Here is an 18608-nt window from a genome sequence, read left to right on the forward strand (position 1 = left end):
TTAAAAGTTTGTTGCTTTTGAAAACGCTATTATCCCATTGATATTTATTGAAAACGCTATTATCCCATCTTTCCATACAATTGTATTGCAGTGGTATTAATCAATTTGTCTTTGGATGTTAATAAATTACTCAGTTGATGTGTTGTTATAAATCCGTAATATTACACACAATTGATTTGACTTTCTTTTATAAGAATTTATGATACCCTCTTACCGGACCTCTGATGGCTTTACCTCCTTTTTTTCAATGCCTCCAATTTGAAGGCAGAGTTGTGGCCACAACTCAATTTTATTGTATGGATTTTATATAATTTGTATGTTATTATATGTAACCAACACAAAAATATACTTACTAAAAATTGATAACAACAGAGACATAAATATATAGAAGGCATATATAAGGAGATATATACTAATGATATTCATGTATCTATTCCTATTTTTTTAGTCTTAGTATACGTATATAATCAATCACGTCAGAAGAACAGTATACAGGTATACAGATATATTAACTTTTAGCAATCAATGATATATAACAATAGTTAATTAATAATATAGGAGACATATATTAAGTGTTAATTTCAACCAATGGAAATTATTCCATATACAACATAATATAAGAAAGAACAGAACCACATTAGCTTTTAGCGCTTCTCAATCATTGCACCCATGAGTGTATATGTGTGACACGTGAGAGGGATGCAGGGCACAGGTGAGTGTAAGTGTGTAACATGTCTGTGGGAAGGAGGGGATAGGTACATTTATGACATAACTAATGAAAGCAGGGCACATGTGAGTGTACGTGTGTGACATGTCTGAGGAAAGCAGGGCATGTGTGAGTATAGGTGTGTTAAATATTTAAGAGAAGCCGGGCATAGATGACTGTATATGTGTGACACGTGAGAGGGATGCATGGCACAGGTGAGTGTAACTGACAAGTCTGTGGGAAAAGGAACATGTGAGTGTTTGTGTGTGACATGTCTTTGGGATGTAGGGCACAGGTGAGTGTACGTGTGTGACATGTCTTTGGAAAGTAGGGCAGGCACATGTGAGTGTACGTGTGTGACATGTCTGAGGAAATCAAGACAAATGTGAGTGTATGTGTGTGACATGTCTGAGGAAAGTAGGGCATGTGTGAGTATAGGTGTGTTAAATATTTAAGAGAAGCCAGGCACAGATGACTGTATATGTGTGACACGTGAGAGGGATGCATGGCACAGGTGAGTGTAACTGTGACAAGTCTGTCGGAAAAGGAACAGGTGAGTGTTTGTGTGTGACATGTCTTTGGGATGTAGGGCACAGGTGAGTGTACGTGTGTGACATGTCTTTGGGAAGTAGGGCAAGCACATGTGAGTGTACGTGTGTGACATGTCTGAGGAAATCAGGGAAAATGTGAGTGTATGTGTGTGACACTTGAGATGGATGTAGGGCACATGTGTGTGACATGTCTGTTGGAAACAGGGCACAGATAGTGTATGTGTGCAAAATGTGAGGGTTGCATGGCACAGTTGAGTGTATGTGTGAGATGTGCCTGTGGGAAACGTCACAGGTGTGTGTGTGTGGCTGGTCTGTGGGAAACCGGGCACAGGTGTGTGTACGTGTGTGATGTGTATGTTCACTAATATAGTTTATTTTACATATTACAGTATATATTACTTTTTATATAAAGTGATAATCTGGGCTTCATTACAAGTAAATAATATATGGCATAAATGTAACATTCTTAAACAATAAAACTGAATGTTTTGCGCACATAAACAATAAGCACTCATGTTTCATATTAAAGCACTTTTAAACGTAACCCTCTTTCCAGTGAGGGAAATGCTCTTAATAATCTTTAAGTAAACTTATTAACTGTGTGGTCTGATGTTATTTTGGAGATTTGTCACAAGTTGATATGCTTTTGGTTTAGCTATATTGGGGTCTTTTAGCCTTTTCAGCTAAATAATCCTCATCATCTATATGGTAAAACAGAATTGCATGAGTAACACATTTGGCTGGGGAGCTGCTGATTATTCCAGAAAGTGTAGTTAACACATTAATTAATTCTTCTCTCTGTTAAAGCATTTATATATTGATTAGATATACTACACCACCTGGGGGCATTTTCTTTGTTTTTGTTGTTCTAGAGTCATCTTTCTTTTAACTACAAGCACACAAGCTGTAGTTATAAAGATTAGTTTATGGGCTGAAATAATTGTATTACTAAAAGTTTCTGTGAACACAATTTTAAAAGGACTAGATACATTAGGTAGAAAAACAACATTAATTTCTATTTAGTTTGGTCTTTGACTAAATGTGAATTCTTAGAAATAGTCCCTAATGTACAGTAAACTGCCCTTAAGCCTTAGCATAGAAGCTGTGAAAAGGTGTAGTGGTCACAGTGTCTTCTACAAGTGTAGGGGACCGACTAAATCAGAACCGTTTATATGAACTCATTATTAAATAATTATATAATTAATAACAATACTCCCGTTGTGTTTCTTATTGACAGGTGAATTCACAAACTGCAATAATCCAAGTCATGATCAGGGTGCAGATGCTTCTTTACATTTTCTTCAAAATCAAAGAAGCCACTTGGGAAATGTATGTTCTGAATGTGGGAAAAGTTTTTTTAAGAAATCACATCATCTTAAACATCTTAAAATTCATACAGGAGAAAAGCTATTGTCCTGTTCTATATGTGGGGAATGTTTTAACCATAAAACAAATCTTGATGTTCATCAGAAAATTCATACAAGAGAAAAAGGATTTTTATGTTCTTACTGTGGGAAATTTTTTACTCAGAAATCACATCTAACTGTTCATCAGAGAATTCACACAGGAGAGAAAGCATTTTCTTGTTCTGACTGTGGGAAATGTTTTACTCGGAAATCAGATCTTATTAGGCATCAGAAAATTCACACAGGAGAGAGAGAATTTTCATGTTCTGACTGTGGGAAATGTTTTACTCAGAAATCAGATCTTATTAGGCATCAGAAAATTCACAAAAGAGAGAAAGAATTTTCATGTTCTGACTGTGGGAAATATTTTACTCGGAAATCATATCTTATTGATCATCAGAAAATTCACACAGGTGAGAAAGCATTTTCTTGTTCTGACTGTGGGAAATATTTTACTCGGAAATCACATCTTATTAGCCATCACAAAACTAATTTTACTCAGATATCAGCATTTAACCTCCTAAGTGCAGAGGGTGATACGTAGTTGTCAGCCATACAATACCAAGTGCGGATGATGACTGCATGTTACCCCCTGGGGCGTGCAGTTTTGGAGAAGTTTGAGGCCCTTTCTGCACCTCAAGCGTTTATGAGGTGACCCTATGGTGGATTTGAATTAAATCACTAGTCATTAATCGCGAATTAAATAATGTTTTTCATTTTTAGAATAATAAATTTTCAGATTATTTTTCCAGTTATATCAGACCCTTACTGATTTGATTATATATCATTAGATATGCATAGATAGTTCATTGAAATTAAAGGGACAGTCATCACCAGAATTTTTGTTGTTTTAAAAGATGGACAATCCCTTAATTACCCATTCCCCAGTTTTGCATAACTAACACAGTTTGATACTTTTGCTTCAGCAGAGGCTTCTTTTGGGAGAAAGGTTCTTCAAGCAGTGGTGCCTTCTGTTTAGGTTAACTGTCTTGTCCCTCCCTTATCATTCGTGTCCTCTAGCTTGGGTATTGGTTCCCAACAGTAATTAAGATGATCCGTGGACTCACTGTGTTATTAGAAAGAAAACATAATTTATTCTTACCTGATAAATTTATTAATTTCTTGACACGGTGAGTCCACAACCCACCCTGTTTTTCAGACAGTTTGCTCTTCTTTAAACTTCAGGCACCTCTGAACCTTAGATTCCTTTCTCCTTTCCCTTTGGTCGAATGACTGGGGATATAGCTGTCTACAGAGAAGGGGCATTTTAAAGATGGATTTGTTTACCAAGCCCACGGATAGGAATAGTATTCTACATTTTGATAGTTTTCATCCTAAATGTATAATTAGTTCCCTTCCACTCAGTCAATTTGTAAGGGTTAGTAGAATAGTGACCAAACAGAACAGACTACAGAATAGACTTAACGGTATTGATGAGGCCTAATTTCAGGACCCTTTAAACACCTGTAGCTTTCCACTTCTCATTTGGACTCTGATATTGCACTGCAAATTGAATGACAAGCGCTTGGAGAACCGTCTTACAGAACACACATAGAGATATGGTTTGCAAAACAGCTCTGATTTATTACGTCAGGATGACCAGTTTATATACTCTTCAAACATACTTTGAAACACATAATCATTAGCTAATTTCTAAGACACAAAAGTACAGATGTGTCCTGTAAGTCATATTTTATCCTTTTCTGATATTCTTATGTCAATAACATAATTTATGTAAGAACTTACCTGATAAATTCATTTCTTTCATATTAGCAAGAGTCCATGAGCTAGTGACGTATGGGATATACATTCCTACCAGGAGGGGCAAAGTTTCCCAAACCTCAAAATGCCTATAAATACACCCCTCACCACACCCACAATTCAGTTTAACGAATAGCCAAGAAGTGGGGTGATAAAAAAGTGCGAAAGCATATAAAATAAGGAATTGGAATAATTGTGCTTTATACAAAATCATAACCACCACAAAAAAAGGGCGGGCCTCATGGACTCTTGCTAATATGAAAGAAATGAATTTATCAGGTAAGTTCTTACATAAATTATGTTTTCTTTCATGTAATTAGCAAGAGTCCATGAGCTAGTGACGTATGGGATAATGACTACCCAAGAAGTGGATCTTTCCACACAAGAGTCACTAGAGAGGGAGGGATAAAATAAAGACAGCCAATTCCTGCTGAAAATAATCCACACCCAAAATAAAGTTTAACGAAAAACATAAGCAGAAGATTCAAACTGAAACCGCTGCCTGAAGTACTTTTCTACCAAAAACTGCTTCAGAAGAAGAAAATACATCAAAATGGTAGAATTTAGTAAAAGTATGCAAAGAGGACCAAGTTGCTGCTTTGCAGATCTGGTCAACCGAAGCTTCATTCCTAAACGCCCAGGAAGTAGAAACTGACCTAGTAGAATGAGCTGTAATTCTCTGAGGCGGAGTTTTACCCGACTCAACATAGGCAAGATGAATTAAAGATTTCAACCAAGATGCCAAAGAAATGGCAGAAGCTTTCTGGCCTTTTCTAGAACCGGAAAAGATAACAAATAGACTAGAAGTCTTACGAAAAGATTTCGTAGCTTCAACATAATATTTCAAAGCTCTAACAACATCCAAAGAATGCAACGATTTCTCCTTAGAATTCTTAGGATTAGGACATAATGAAGGAACCACAATTTCTCTACTAATGTTGTTGGAATTCACAACTTTAGGTAAAAGTTCAAAAGAAGTTTGCAACACAGCCTTATCCTGATGAAAAATCAGAAAAGGAGACTCACAAGAAAGAGCAGATAATTCAGAAACTCTTCTGGCAGAAGAGATGGCCAAAAGGAACAAAACTTTCCAAGAAAGTAATTTAATGTCCAATGAATGCATAGGTTCAAACGGATGAGCTTGAAGAGCTCCCAGAACCAAATTCAAACTCCAAGGAGGAGAAATTGACTTAATGACAGGTTTTATACGAACCAAAGCTTGTACAAAACAATGAATATCAGGAAGAATAGCAATCTTTCTGTGAAAAAGAACAGAAAGAGCAGAGATTTGTCCTTTCAAAGAACTTGCGGACAAACCCTTATCTAAACCATCCTGAAGGAACTGTAAAATTCTCGGTATTCTAAAAGAATGCCAGGAAAAATGATGAGAAAGACACCAAGAAATATAAGTCTTCCAGACTCTATAATATATCTCTCGAGATACAGATTTACGAGCCTGTAACATAGTATTAATCACAGAGTCAGAGAAACCTCTTTGACCAAGAATCAAGCGTTCAATCTCCATACCTTTAAATTTAAGGATTTCAGATCCTGATGGAAAAAAGGACCTTGTGACAGAAGGTCTGGTCTTAACGAAAGAGTCCACGGTTGGCAAGAGGCCATCCGGACAAGATCCGCATACCAAAACCTGTGAGGCCATGCCGGAGCTACCAGCAGAACAAACGAGCATTCCTTCAGAATCTTGGAGATTACTCTTGGAAGAAGAACTAGAGGCGGAAAGATATAGGCAGGATGATACTTCCAAGGAAGTGATAATGCATCCACTGCCTCCGCCTGAGGATCCCGGGATCTGGACAGATACCTGGGAAGTTTCTTGTTTAGATGGGACGCCATCAGATCTATTTCTGGAAGTTCCCACATTTGAACAATCTGAAGAAATACATCTGGGTGAAGAGACCATTCGCCCGGATGCAACGTTTGGCGACTGAGATAATCCGCTTCCCAATTGTCTATACCTGGGATATGAACCGCAGAGATTAGACAGGAGCTGGATTCCGCCCAAACCAAAATTCGAGATACTTCTTTCATAGCCAGAGGACTGTGAGTCCCTCCTTGATGATTGATGTATGCCACAGTTGTGACATTGTCTGTCTGAAAACAAATGAACGATTCTCTCTTCAGAAGAGGCCAAAACTGAAGAGCTCTGAAAATTGCACGGAGTTCCAAAATATTGATCGGTAATCTCACCTCCTGAGATTCCCAAACTCCTTGTGCCGTCAGAGATCCCCACACAGCTCCCCAACCTGTGAGACTTGCATCTGTTGAAATTACAGTCCAGGTCGGAAGCACAAAAGATGCCCCCTGAATTAAACGATGGTGATCTGTCCACCATGTTAGAGAGTGTTGAACAATCGGTTTTAAAGATATTAATTGAGATATCTTTGTTTAATCCTTGCACCATTGCTTCAGCATACAGAGCTGAAGAGGTCGCATGTGAAAACGAGCAAAGGGGATCGCGTCCGATGCAGCAGTCATAAGACCTAGAATTTCCATGCATAAGGCTACCGAAGGGAATGATTGTGACTGAAGGTTTCGACAAGCTGTAATCAACTTTAGACGTCTCTTGTCTGTTAAAGACAGAGTCATGGACACTGAATCCATCTGGAAACCCAGAAAGGTTACCCTTGTCTGAGGAATCAAAGAACTTTTTGGTAAATTGATCCTCCAACCATGATCTTGAAGAAACAACACAAGTCGATTCGTATGAGATTCTGCTAAATGTAAAGACTGAGCAAGTACCAAGATATCGTCCAAATAAGGAAATACCACAATACCCTGTTCTCTGATTACAGACAGCAGGGCACCGAGAACCTTTGTAAAAATTCTTGGAGCTGTAGCTAGGCCAAACGGCAGAGCCACAAACTGGTAATGCTTGTCCAGAAACGAGAATCTCAGGAACTGATAATGATCTGGATGAATCGGAATATGCAGATATGCATCCTGTAAATCTATTGTGGACATATAATTCCCTTGCTGAACAAAAGGCAAGATAGTCCTTACAGTTACCATCTTGAACGTTGGTATCCTTACATAACGATTCAATATTTTTAGATCCAGAACTGGTCTGAAAGAATTCTCCTTCTTTGGTACAATGAAGAGATTTGAATAAAACCCCATCCCCTGTTCCGGAACTGGAACTGGCATAATTACTCCAGTCAACTCTAGATCTGAAACACATTTCAGAAATGCTTGAGCTTTTACTGGATTTACTGGGACACGGGAAAGAAAAAATCTCTTTGCAGGAGGTCTCAATTTGAAACAAATTCTGTACCCTTCTGAAACAATGCTCTGAATCCAAAGATTGTGAACAGAATTGACCCAAATTTCCTTGAAAAAACGTAACCTGCCCCCTACCAGCTGAGCTGGAATGAGGGCCGCACCTTCATGTGGACTTAGAAGCAGGCTTTGCCTTTCTAGCTGGCTTGGATTTATTCCAGACTGGAGATGGTCTCCAAACTGAAACTGCTCCTGAGGATGAAGGATCAGGCTTTTGTTCTTTGTTGAAACGAAAGGAACGAAAACGATTATTAGCCCTGTTTTTACCTTTAGATTTTTTATCCTGTGGTAAAAAAGTTCCCTTCCCACCAGTAACAGTTGAAATAATGGAATCCTACTGAGAACCAAATAATTTGTTACCCTGGAAAGAAATGGAAAGTAAAGTTGATTTAGAAGCCATATCAGCTTTCCAAGTTTTAAGCCATAAAGCTCTTCTAGCTAAAATAGCTAGAGACATAAACCTGACATCAACTCTGATAATATCAAAAATGGCATCACAGATAAAATTATTAGCATGTTGAAGAAGAATAATAATATCATGAGAATCACGATGTGTTACTTGTTGCGCTAAAGTTTCCAACCAAAAAGTTGAAGCTGCAGCAACATCAGCCAAAGATATAGCAGGTCTAAGAAGATTACCTGAACACAGATAAGCTTTTTCTTAGAAAGGACTCAATTTTCCTATCTAGAGGATCCTTAAATGAAGTACCATCTGACGTAGGAATAGTAGTACGTTTAGCAAGGGTAGAAATAGCCCCATCAACTTTAGGGATCTTGTCCCAAAATTCTAATCTGTCAGACGGCACAGGATATAATTGCTTAAAACGTTTAGAAGGAGTAAATGAATTACCCAAATTATCCCATTCTTTGGAAATTACTGCAGAAATAGCATCAGGGACAGGAAAAACTTCTGGAATAACTACAGGAGTTTTAAAAACCTTATTTAAACGTTTAGATTTAGTATCAAGAGGACCAGAATCCTCTATTTCTAAAGCAATTAGGACTTCTTTAAGTAAAGAACGAATAAATTCCATTTTAAATAAATATGAAGATTTATCAGCATCAACCTCTGAGACAGAATCCTCTGAACCAGAGGAATCATCAGAATCAGAATGATGATGTTCAGTTAAAAATTCATCTGTAGGGAGAGAAGTTTTAAAAGATTTTTTACCTTTACTAGAAGGAGAAATAACAGACATAGCCTTCTTTATGGATTCAGAAACAAAATCTCTTATATTATCAGGAACATTCTGCACCTTAGATGTTGAAGGAACTGCAACAGGCAATGGTACTTTACTAAAGGAAATATTATCTGCTTTAACAAGTTTGTCATGACAATCAATACAAACAACAGCTGGAGGAATAGCTACCAAAAGTTTACAGCAGATACACTTAGCTTTGGTAGATTCAGCACTTGACAGCGATTTTCCTGTAGTATCTTCTGACTCAGATGCAACGTGAGACATCTTGCAATATGTAAGAGAAAAAACAACATATATATAAAGCAAAATTGATCAAATTCCTTAAATGACAGTTTCAGGAATGGGAAAAAATGCCAAGAACAAGCTTCTAGCAACCAGAAGCAATAAAAAATGAGACTTAAATAATGTGGAGACAAAAAGTGACGCCCATATTTTTTCGCGCCAAATAAGACGCCCACATTATTTGGCGCCTAAATGCTTTTTGGCGCCAAAAATGACGCCACATCCGGAACGCCAACATTTTTGGCGCAAAATAACGTCAAAAAAATGACGCAACTTCCGGCGACACGTATGACGCTGGAAACGGAAATAGAATTTTTGCGCCAAAAAAGTCAGCGCCAAAAATGACGCAATAAAATGAAGCATTTTCAGCCCCCGCGAGCCTAACAGCCCACAGGGAAAAAGTCAAATTTTAAGGTAAGAAAAAATGTTAAATTAAAATGCATTATCCCAAATATGAAACTGACTGTCTGAAAATAAGGAAAGTTGAACATTCTGAGTCAAGGCAAATAAATGTTTGAATACATATATTTAGAACTTTATAAACAAAGTGCCCAACCATAGCTAGGAGTGTCACAGAAAATAAGACTTACTTACCCCAGGACACTCATCTACATATAGTAGATAGCCAAACCAGTACTGAAACGAGAATCAGTAGAGGTAATGGTATATATAAGAGTATATCGTCGATCTGAAAAGGGAGGTAAGAGATGAATCTCTACGACCGATAACAGAGAACCTATGAAATAGACCCCGTAGAAGGAGATCACTGCATTCAAATAGGCAATACTCTCCTCACATCCCTCTGACATTCACTGCACGCTAAGAGGAAAACCTGGCTCCAACTTGCTGCGGAGCGCATATCAACGTAGAATCTAGCACAAACTTACTTCACCACCTCCATCGGAGGCAAAGTTTGTAAAACTGAATTGTGGGTGTGGTGAGGGGTGTATTTATAGGCATTTTGAGGTTTGGGAAACTTTGCCCCTCCTGGTAGGAATGTATATCCCATACGTCACTAGCTCATGGACTCTTGCTAATTACATGAAAGAAAGGTAAATTTATGACTGACCTGACAAGGGAACAATGTAAAAATCTCAAAATACACTAATTAGATGTATAGCTACATTTGACCTATAGAAATCGCTTACATATCAGTATTTCTGCATGTAGCTCAAGAGTTCAAAAGTATATTAACAAGAAAACTGTGTGAAATGTTATAATGTTTCTTGCTACATTTTGATATAATAAAGATACAATAAAAGATACCGAATATACATTTTTATTGGCCGCTGTGTGGGTGCATGGATCATTGGCTGTCTCCAAATTAAACTTGCATGATTCAGATAGAGCATACCATTTTAAGACCCTTTTTAATTCACTTCTATTTTCAAATGTGCTTCGTTCTTTTGGTATCCCTTGTTGAAAAGGAATATGCACATATCCTACACTAGTGGGAGCTAGCTGCTGATTGGTGTCTGCACACATTTGTCTGTTGTGATTGGCTAACTAGATGTGTTCATCTAGCTGCCAGTAATGCAGTGCTGTTCCTTCAGCAAAGGATTAAAAGATAATGAAGAAATTTGCTAATAGAATTAAATTGGAATTTTTTTTAAATGGTATGTTCAATCCAAATCATGAAAGAAAATAATTAAGATAATTGAATGGTCTATAGTGAGATTTTAATAAGCAATGGAGAATGGGTTTTATTTTCAAAATTTCACAAAACCCTATAATACTGTTTACTGTTGTGCTGATGTCATTATATGGAATGTTTCTTACTGATGTGACTGCTACTGATGTAGGCTCAGGCGTATTTACCTTCAATTATAAACATTTTCACATTTTGTTTTCAACTATTTTTTAAAAAGATACTACAGAAATTGTAAAGAGTGATTTATTTATTCTTTTTTTTTCTTCAGGTGAAAATGATGCTAAGATTTCATGTAACACGGAACAAACAGAAGATCAGTGGCAAAGAAATATAACAGAAGCTGCAGAGCAGGAAATATGTGACAATATAAGTACAGGTAGGTGTATGTGTGTGACGTGTCTGAGGGATGTAGGGCATAAGTGAGTGTATATGTGTGAAACATGAGAGGGATGCAAGGCACAGGTAAGTTTAAGTGTGTGACATGTCTGTGGGAAGGAGGGGATAGGTGAGTGTACATGTTTGCCATATCTAAGGAAAGCAGGGCACATGTGAGTGTACGTGTGTAACATGTCTGAGGAAAGCAGGGCACAGGTGAGTGTATATGTGTGACACAATAAAGGGATGCAGGGCACAGGTGAGTGTATATGTGTGACACAATAGAGGGATGCAGGGCACAGGTGAATGTATATGTGTGACAATAGAGGGATGCAGGGCACAGGTGAGTGTATATGTGTGACACAATAAAGGGATGCAGGGCACAGGTGAGTGTATATGTGTGACACAATAGAGGGATGCAGGGCACAGGTGAATGTATATGTGTGACAATAGAGGGATGCAGGGCACAGGTGAGTGTATATGTGTGACACAATAAAGGGATGCAGGGCACAGGTGAGTGTATATGTGTGACACAATAGAGGGATGCAGGGCACAGGTGAATGTATATGTGTGACAATAGAGGGATGCAGGGCACAGGTGACTGTATATGTGTGACAATAGAGGGATGCAGGGCACAGGTGACTGTATATGTGTGACAATAGAGGGATGCAGGGCACAGGTGACTGTATATGTGTGACAATAGAGGGATGCAGGGCACAGGTGACTGTATATGTGTGACAATAGAGGGATGCAGGGCACAGGTGAGTGTATATGTGTGACACAATAGAGGGATGCAGGGCACAGGTGAGTGTAGATGTGTGACACATTAGAGGGATGCAGGGCACAGGTGAGTGTATATGTGTGACACAATAGAGGGATGCAGGGCACAGGTGAGTGTATATGTGTAGAAAAATATATTGTTGGGATTGTCTTAGGTGGATTATGGATATCCACAAAGCTCCTCAAAGAAAACAGTTAATACTCCCAATAACTGTAATGTGTTTATAACATGGGTGCATTGATTGAGAAGCGCTAAAAGCTAATGTGGTTCTGTTCTTTCTTTATATTATGTTGTATATGGAATAATTCCCATTGGTTGAAATTAACACTTGATATATGTCTCCTATATTATTAATTAACTATTGATATATATCATTGATTGCTAAAAGTTAATATATCTGTATACCTGTATACCTTTCTTCTGACGTGATTGATTTTATACGATAACTAAGACTACAAAAATAGGAATAGATACATGAATATCATTAGTAAATATTTCCTTATATATGCCTTCTATATATGTATGTCTCTGTTGTTATCAATTTTTAGCATATATAAAGAACGATACTATGCAGTTGCATAAAATCTAACACTTTACTAAGTATATATTTGTGTTGGTTACATATAATACCATACAAATTTATATAAAATCCATACAATAAATTTGAGTTGTGGCCACAACTCTGCCTTCAATTTGGAGGTCCGTTAAGTTGATTTAAAAAATTTGTGTTGATTAAAAGTTTGTTGCTTTTGAAAACGTTATTATCCCATTGATATATCTTTCCATACAATTGTATTGCAGTAGTATTAATCAATTTGTCTTTGGATGTTAATAAATTACTCAGTTGATGTGTTGTTATAAATCCGTAATATTACACACAATTGATTTGACTTTCTTTTATAAGAATTTATGATACCTTCTTACCGGACCTCTGATGGCTTTACCTCCTTTTTTTCAATGCCTCCAAATTGAAGGCAGAGTTGTGGCCAGAACTCAATTTTATTGTATAGATTTTATATAATTTGTATGTTATTATATGTAACCAACACAAATATATACTTACTAAAAATTGATAACAACAGAGACATAAATATATAGAAGGCATATATAAGGAGATATATACTAATGATATTCATTAGTCTTAGTTATCGTATATAATCAATCACGTCAGAAGAAAAGTATACAGGTATACAGATATATTAACTTTTAGCAATCAATGATATATAACAATAGTTAATTAATATAGGAGACATATATCAAGTGTTAATTTCAACCAATGGAAATTATTCCATATACAATCTAATATAAGAAAGAACAGAACCACATTCGCTTTTAGCGCTTCTCAATCATTGCACCCATGAGTGTATATGTGTGACACGTGAGAGGGATGCAGGGCACAGGTGAGTGTAAGTGTGTGACATGTCTGTGGGACGGAGGGGATAGGTACATTTATGACATATCTAAGGAAAGCAGGGCACATGTGAGTGTACGTGTGTGACATGTCTGAGGAAAGCAGGGCATGTGTGAGTATAGGTGTGTTAAATATTTAAGAGAAGCCGGGCACAGATGACTGTATATGTGTGACACGTGAGAGGGATGCATGGCACAGGTGAGTGTAACTGTGACAAGTCTGTGGGAAAAGGAACAGGTGAGTGTTTGTGTGTGACATGTCTTTGGGATGTAGGGAAGGCACATGTGAGTGTATGTGTGTGACATGTCTGAGGAAATCAAGGCAAATGTGAGTGTATGTGTGTGACACTTGAGATGGATGTAGGGCACATGTGTGTGACATGTCTGTTGGAAACAGGGCACAGATAGTGTATGTGTGCAAAATGTGAGGGTTGCATGGCACAGTTGAGTGTATGTGTGAGATGTGCCTTTGGGAAACGTCACAGGTGCGTGTGTGTGGCGGGTCTGTGGGAAACCGGGCACAGGTGTGTGTACATATTAGTGAACATACACATCACACACGCACACAGGGCACAGGTGAGTGTACGTGTGTGATGTGTATGTTCACTAATATAGTTTATTTTACATATTACAGTATATATTACTTTTTATATAAAGTGATAATCTGGGCTTCATTACAAGTAAATAATATATGGCATAAATGCAACATTCTTAAACAATAAAACTGAATGTTTTGCGCACATAAACAATAAGCATTTATGTTTCATATTAAAGCACTTATAAACTTAACCCTCTTTCCAGTGAGGGAAATGCTCTTAATAATCTTTAAGTAAACTTATTAACTGTGTGGTCTGATGTTATTTTGGAGATTTGTCACAAGTTGATATGCTTTTGGTTTAGCTATATTGGGGTCTTTAAGCCTTTTCAGCTAAATAATCCTCATCATCTATATGGTATAACAGAATTGCATGAGTAACACAGTTGGCTGGGGAGCTGCTGATTATTCCAGAAGGTGTAGTTAACACATGAATTAAATTCTTCTCTCTGTTAAAGCATTTATATATTGCTTAGATATACTACACCACCAGGGGCCATTTTCTTTGTTTTTGTTGTTCTAGAGCCATCTTTCTTTTAACTACAAGCACACAAGCTGTAGTTATAAAGATTAGTTTATGGGCTGAAATAATTGTATTACTAAAAGTTTCTGTGAACACAATTTTAAAAGGACTAGATACATTAGGTAGAAAAACAACATTAATTTCTATTTAGTTTGGTCTTTTACTAAATGTGAATTCTTAGAAATAGCCCCTAATGTACAGTAAACTACCCTTAAGCCTTAGCATAAAAGCTTTGAAAAGGTCTAGCGGTCACAGTGTCTTCTACAAATGTAGGGGACCGACTAAATCATTACCGTTTATATGATCTCATTATTAAATAATTATATAATTAATAACAATACTCCCATTGTGTTTCTTATTGACAGGTGAATTCACAAACTGCAATAATCCAAATCATGATCAGAGTGCAGATGCTTCTTTACATCTTCTTCAAAATCAAAGAAGTCACTTGGGAAATTTATATTCTGAATGTGGGAAAAGTTTTCTTAAGAAATCACATTTTCTTAAACATCTAAAACTTCATACAGGAGAAAAGCTTTTGTCCTGTTCTATATGTGGGGAAAGTTTTAACCATAAAACAAATCTTGATGTTCATCAGAAAATTCATACAGGAGAAAAAGGATTTTTATGTTCTTACTGTGGGAAATATTTTACTCAGAAATCACATCTAATTGATCATCTGAGAATTCACACAGGAGAGAAAGCATTTTCTTGTTCTGACTGTGGGAAATGTTTTACTCAGAAATCAAATCTTATTAAGCATCAGAAAATTCATACAGGAGAAAAAGAATTTTCATGTTCTTACTGTGGGAAATGTTTTAATCAGAAATCAAATCTTATTAAGCATCAAAAATTTCACACAGGTGAAAAGGGATTTTTATGTTCTGACTGTGGGAAATGTTTTACTCAGAAATCAGATCTTATTAGGCATCAGAAAATTCACACAGGAGAGAAAGAATTTTTATGTTCTGACTGTGGGAAATATTTTACTCAGAAATCATATCTTATTAGGCATCAGAAAATTCATAAAGGAGAGAAAGAATTTTCTTGTTCTGACTGTGGGAAATATTTTACTCGGAAATCATATCTTATTAGCCATCACAAAACTCATTTTACTCAGAAACCCGCGTTTAACCTCCTAAGTGCAGAGGGTGATACGTAGTTGTCAGCCACACAATACCAAGTGCTGATGATGACTGCATGTGACCCCCTGGGGTGTGCAGTTTTGGAGAAGTTTGAGGCCCTTTCTGCACCTCAAGCGTTTATGAGGTGACCCCATGGTGGATTTGAATTAAATCACTAGTCATTAATCGCAAATTAAATAATGTTTTTCATTTTTAGAATAATAACTTTTCAGATTATTTTTCCAGTTATATCAGACCATTACTGATTTGATTATATATCATTAGATATGCATAGATAGATCACTGAAATTAAAGGGACAGTCATCACCAGAATTTTTTGTTGTTTTAAAAGATAGATAATACATTAATTACCCATTCCCCAGTTTTTCATAACTAACACAGTTTGATACTTTTGCTTCAGCAGAGGCTTCTTTTGGGAGAAAGGTTCTTCAAGCAGTGGTGCCTTCTGTTTAGGCTAACTGCCTTGTCCCTCCCTTATCATCCGTGTCCTCTAGCTTGGGTATTGGTTCCCAACAGTAATTAAGATGATCCGTGGACTCACGTGCCATTAGAAAGAAAACATAATTTATTCTTACCTGATAAATGTATTTATTTCTTGACACAGTGAGTCAACAGCCCGCCCTGTTTTTCAGACAGTTTGCTCTTCTATAAACTTCAGGCACCTCTGCACCTTACATTAATTCCTTTTCTCCTTTCCCTTTGGTTGAATGACTGGGGATTGTGGGTAGGGGGAGTGGTATTTAACAGCTTTTGCTGTGGTGCTCTTTGCCTCCTCCGGCTGCTCAGGAGTGATATTCCCAACAGTAATTAAGATGATCCATAGACTCACCATGTCAAGAAATAAATACATTTATCAGGTAAGAATAAATTATGTTTTTTTTACACACTCCTTATGGTGCATAAACAGCTAAATAACCCAATGGTCGGCCAATTGTGGCAGGTTAAACTCTGAATGTACTAACATAGCCACAGACAAAATCATTCTATTTAGCCTGGATGTTTGTAGTCTGCACACCGTAAAAAAGCAAGAGAGCCGTATTGCTGCAGTAAATAGCGCTTTGGATTAGTGTATTTGGTAGACTTTCAACTCAGAAGGCAGTTTTTGAAGAATTCCTACTGATTGCATTGTACCACAATTATTTATTGTTCTAAGATACCTTTTATTTACAAAAACAAGATACTGACATGGAATCTAATGCTTCTCAAACATACACCAACATCTATATGAACACAATTGAAAAGAAGTATGTGTATGAGAACAACATTTTCTTGAAGTATTCAGCCACATGGTGGCGCTATATAGATGACTTGTTTGGTGTGTAGTATGGTGACATTGGATCCCTTGAAATGTTTATTCAGGATTTAAACTGTAGTACTAACTTTATAACATTTACATTAACATACAGTGAGGAATTCTTAGATACAACTGTCTACAGAGAAGGGGCATTTTAAAGATGGATTTGTTTACCAAGCCCACAGATAGGAATAGTGTTCTACATTTTGATAGTTTTTATCCTAAATGTATAATTAGTTCCCTTCCATTCAGTCAATTTGTAAGGGTTAGTAGAATAGTGACCAAAGAGAACAGACTACAGAATAGACTTAACGGTATTGATGAGGCCTAATTTCAGGACCCTTTAAACACCTGTAGCTTTCCACTTCTCCTTTGGACTCTGATATTGCACTGCAAATTAAATGACAAGCGCTTGGAGAACCGTCTTACAGAACACACATAGAGATATGGTTTGCAAAACAGCTCTGATTTATTATGTCAGGATGGCCAGTTTATATACTCTTCAAACATATATTGAAACACATAATCATTAGCTCATTTCTAAGACAAAAAAGTACAGATGTGTCCTGTAAGTCGTATTTTATCCTTGTCTGATATTCTTATGTCAATAGGTAAATTTATGACTGACATGACAAAGGAACAATGTAAAAATCTCAAAATACACTAATTAGATGTATAGCTACATTTGACCTAAAGAAATTGCTTACATATCAGTATTTCTGCATGTAGCTCAAGAGTTCAAAAGTATAGTAAAAAGAAAACTGTGTGAAAGGTTATAATGTTTCTTGCTACATTTTGATATAATAAAGATACAATAAAAGATACAAAAGATACATTTGTAATTCAAGGTAATGAGATATACATAATGATACAATGTGTGTGTATGATACCTAGATAACATAATATTCTTACAATGCCTCCTTTTATTCTGCAAGAATAACATATAATAAGGAGAAAAAGCTTATAGACTGATATATGCCTCAGAAATCATCATGAGAATAGAAAGAGATAGGAGTTTACCTGAGAGTGAGGGTGTGATAGAGAGGGTAGAAAGCATTAGAGGGTGGGAGGTCTTTGAGAGATTCAAGGGAAGGAGGGCGTTTGGGGAAACGGGATGGAATAATGGTCAGTTATTGGGTAATGGAAAGAAATGAAGTAGTAGCAGGTAACAAAGCCATGTAAGATTGATCAGAGTGATCATTATATGGTGGGGATTTAGTAGTGGGTGATGTAAATCTGTTAATAGCACACACAGCTTAAACAATAGATATATTAGCAAAATAATAATAATAATAGCAATAATGATACCCATAATAATACCAAGGGAACCTATCCATGAGCCAAAACCATCAAAAGCACCATGTGCTTGTTTACGTATTTTACTTTGGACCTCATGTAATTTATTTATGTCTTGATGAATTCTACCAGTGTTATTGATAATAAATACACAAAAAGTTGCGCCTATTCTCGCCCCCCACCCCTGCTGCTAGAAGGTAGTCTAGCGCCATTCTGTTTTGGAGAGTGGTTTGTGCAATTTGTTCTTGTCTCATGCTAAGTGATTCTATAGCATCAGTAGTGTAATTAAAATTTTAATCTGTGAGTGTTGCAACCAGATTGAGCTTATAATAA

The 18608-nt window shown here is 36.8% G+C and overlaps 1 protein-coding gene across 1 annotated transcript in view; it reads left to right on the forward strand.

Moving 5' to 3' along the window:
* LOC128657296 (zinc finger protein 585A-like) overlaps nucleotides 1-15997 on the forward strand; it is a 61376-nt gene extending 45379 nt beyond the window's left edge. The window contains exons 9-11 of the mRNA XM_053711584.1: nucleotides 2495-3076; nucleotides 11125-11232; nucleotides 14906-15997. Coding sequence (XP_053567559.1) covers nucleotides 2495-3076; nucleotides 11125-11232; nucleotides 14906-15702 — 1487 coding nt within the window. The 3' untranslated portion in view covers nucleotides 15703-15997. The remainder of the gene's footprint in view (nucleotides 1-2494; nucleotides 3077-11124; nucleotides 11233-14905) is intronic.
* The last annotated feature ends 2611 nt before the right edge of the window (nucleotides 15998-18608 follow it).

Source organism: Bombina bombina, chromosome 4 (genome assembly GCF_027579735.1).
Source record: "Bombina bombina isolate aBomBom1 chromosome 4, aBomBom1.pri, whole genome shotgun sequence".
Taxonomy (NCBI): domain Eukaryota; kingdom Metazoa; phylum Chordata; class Amphibia; order Anura; family Bombinatoridae; genus Bombina; species Bombina bombina.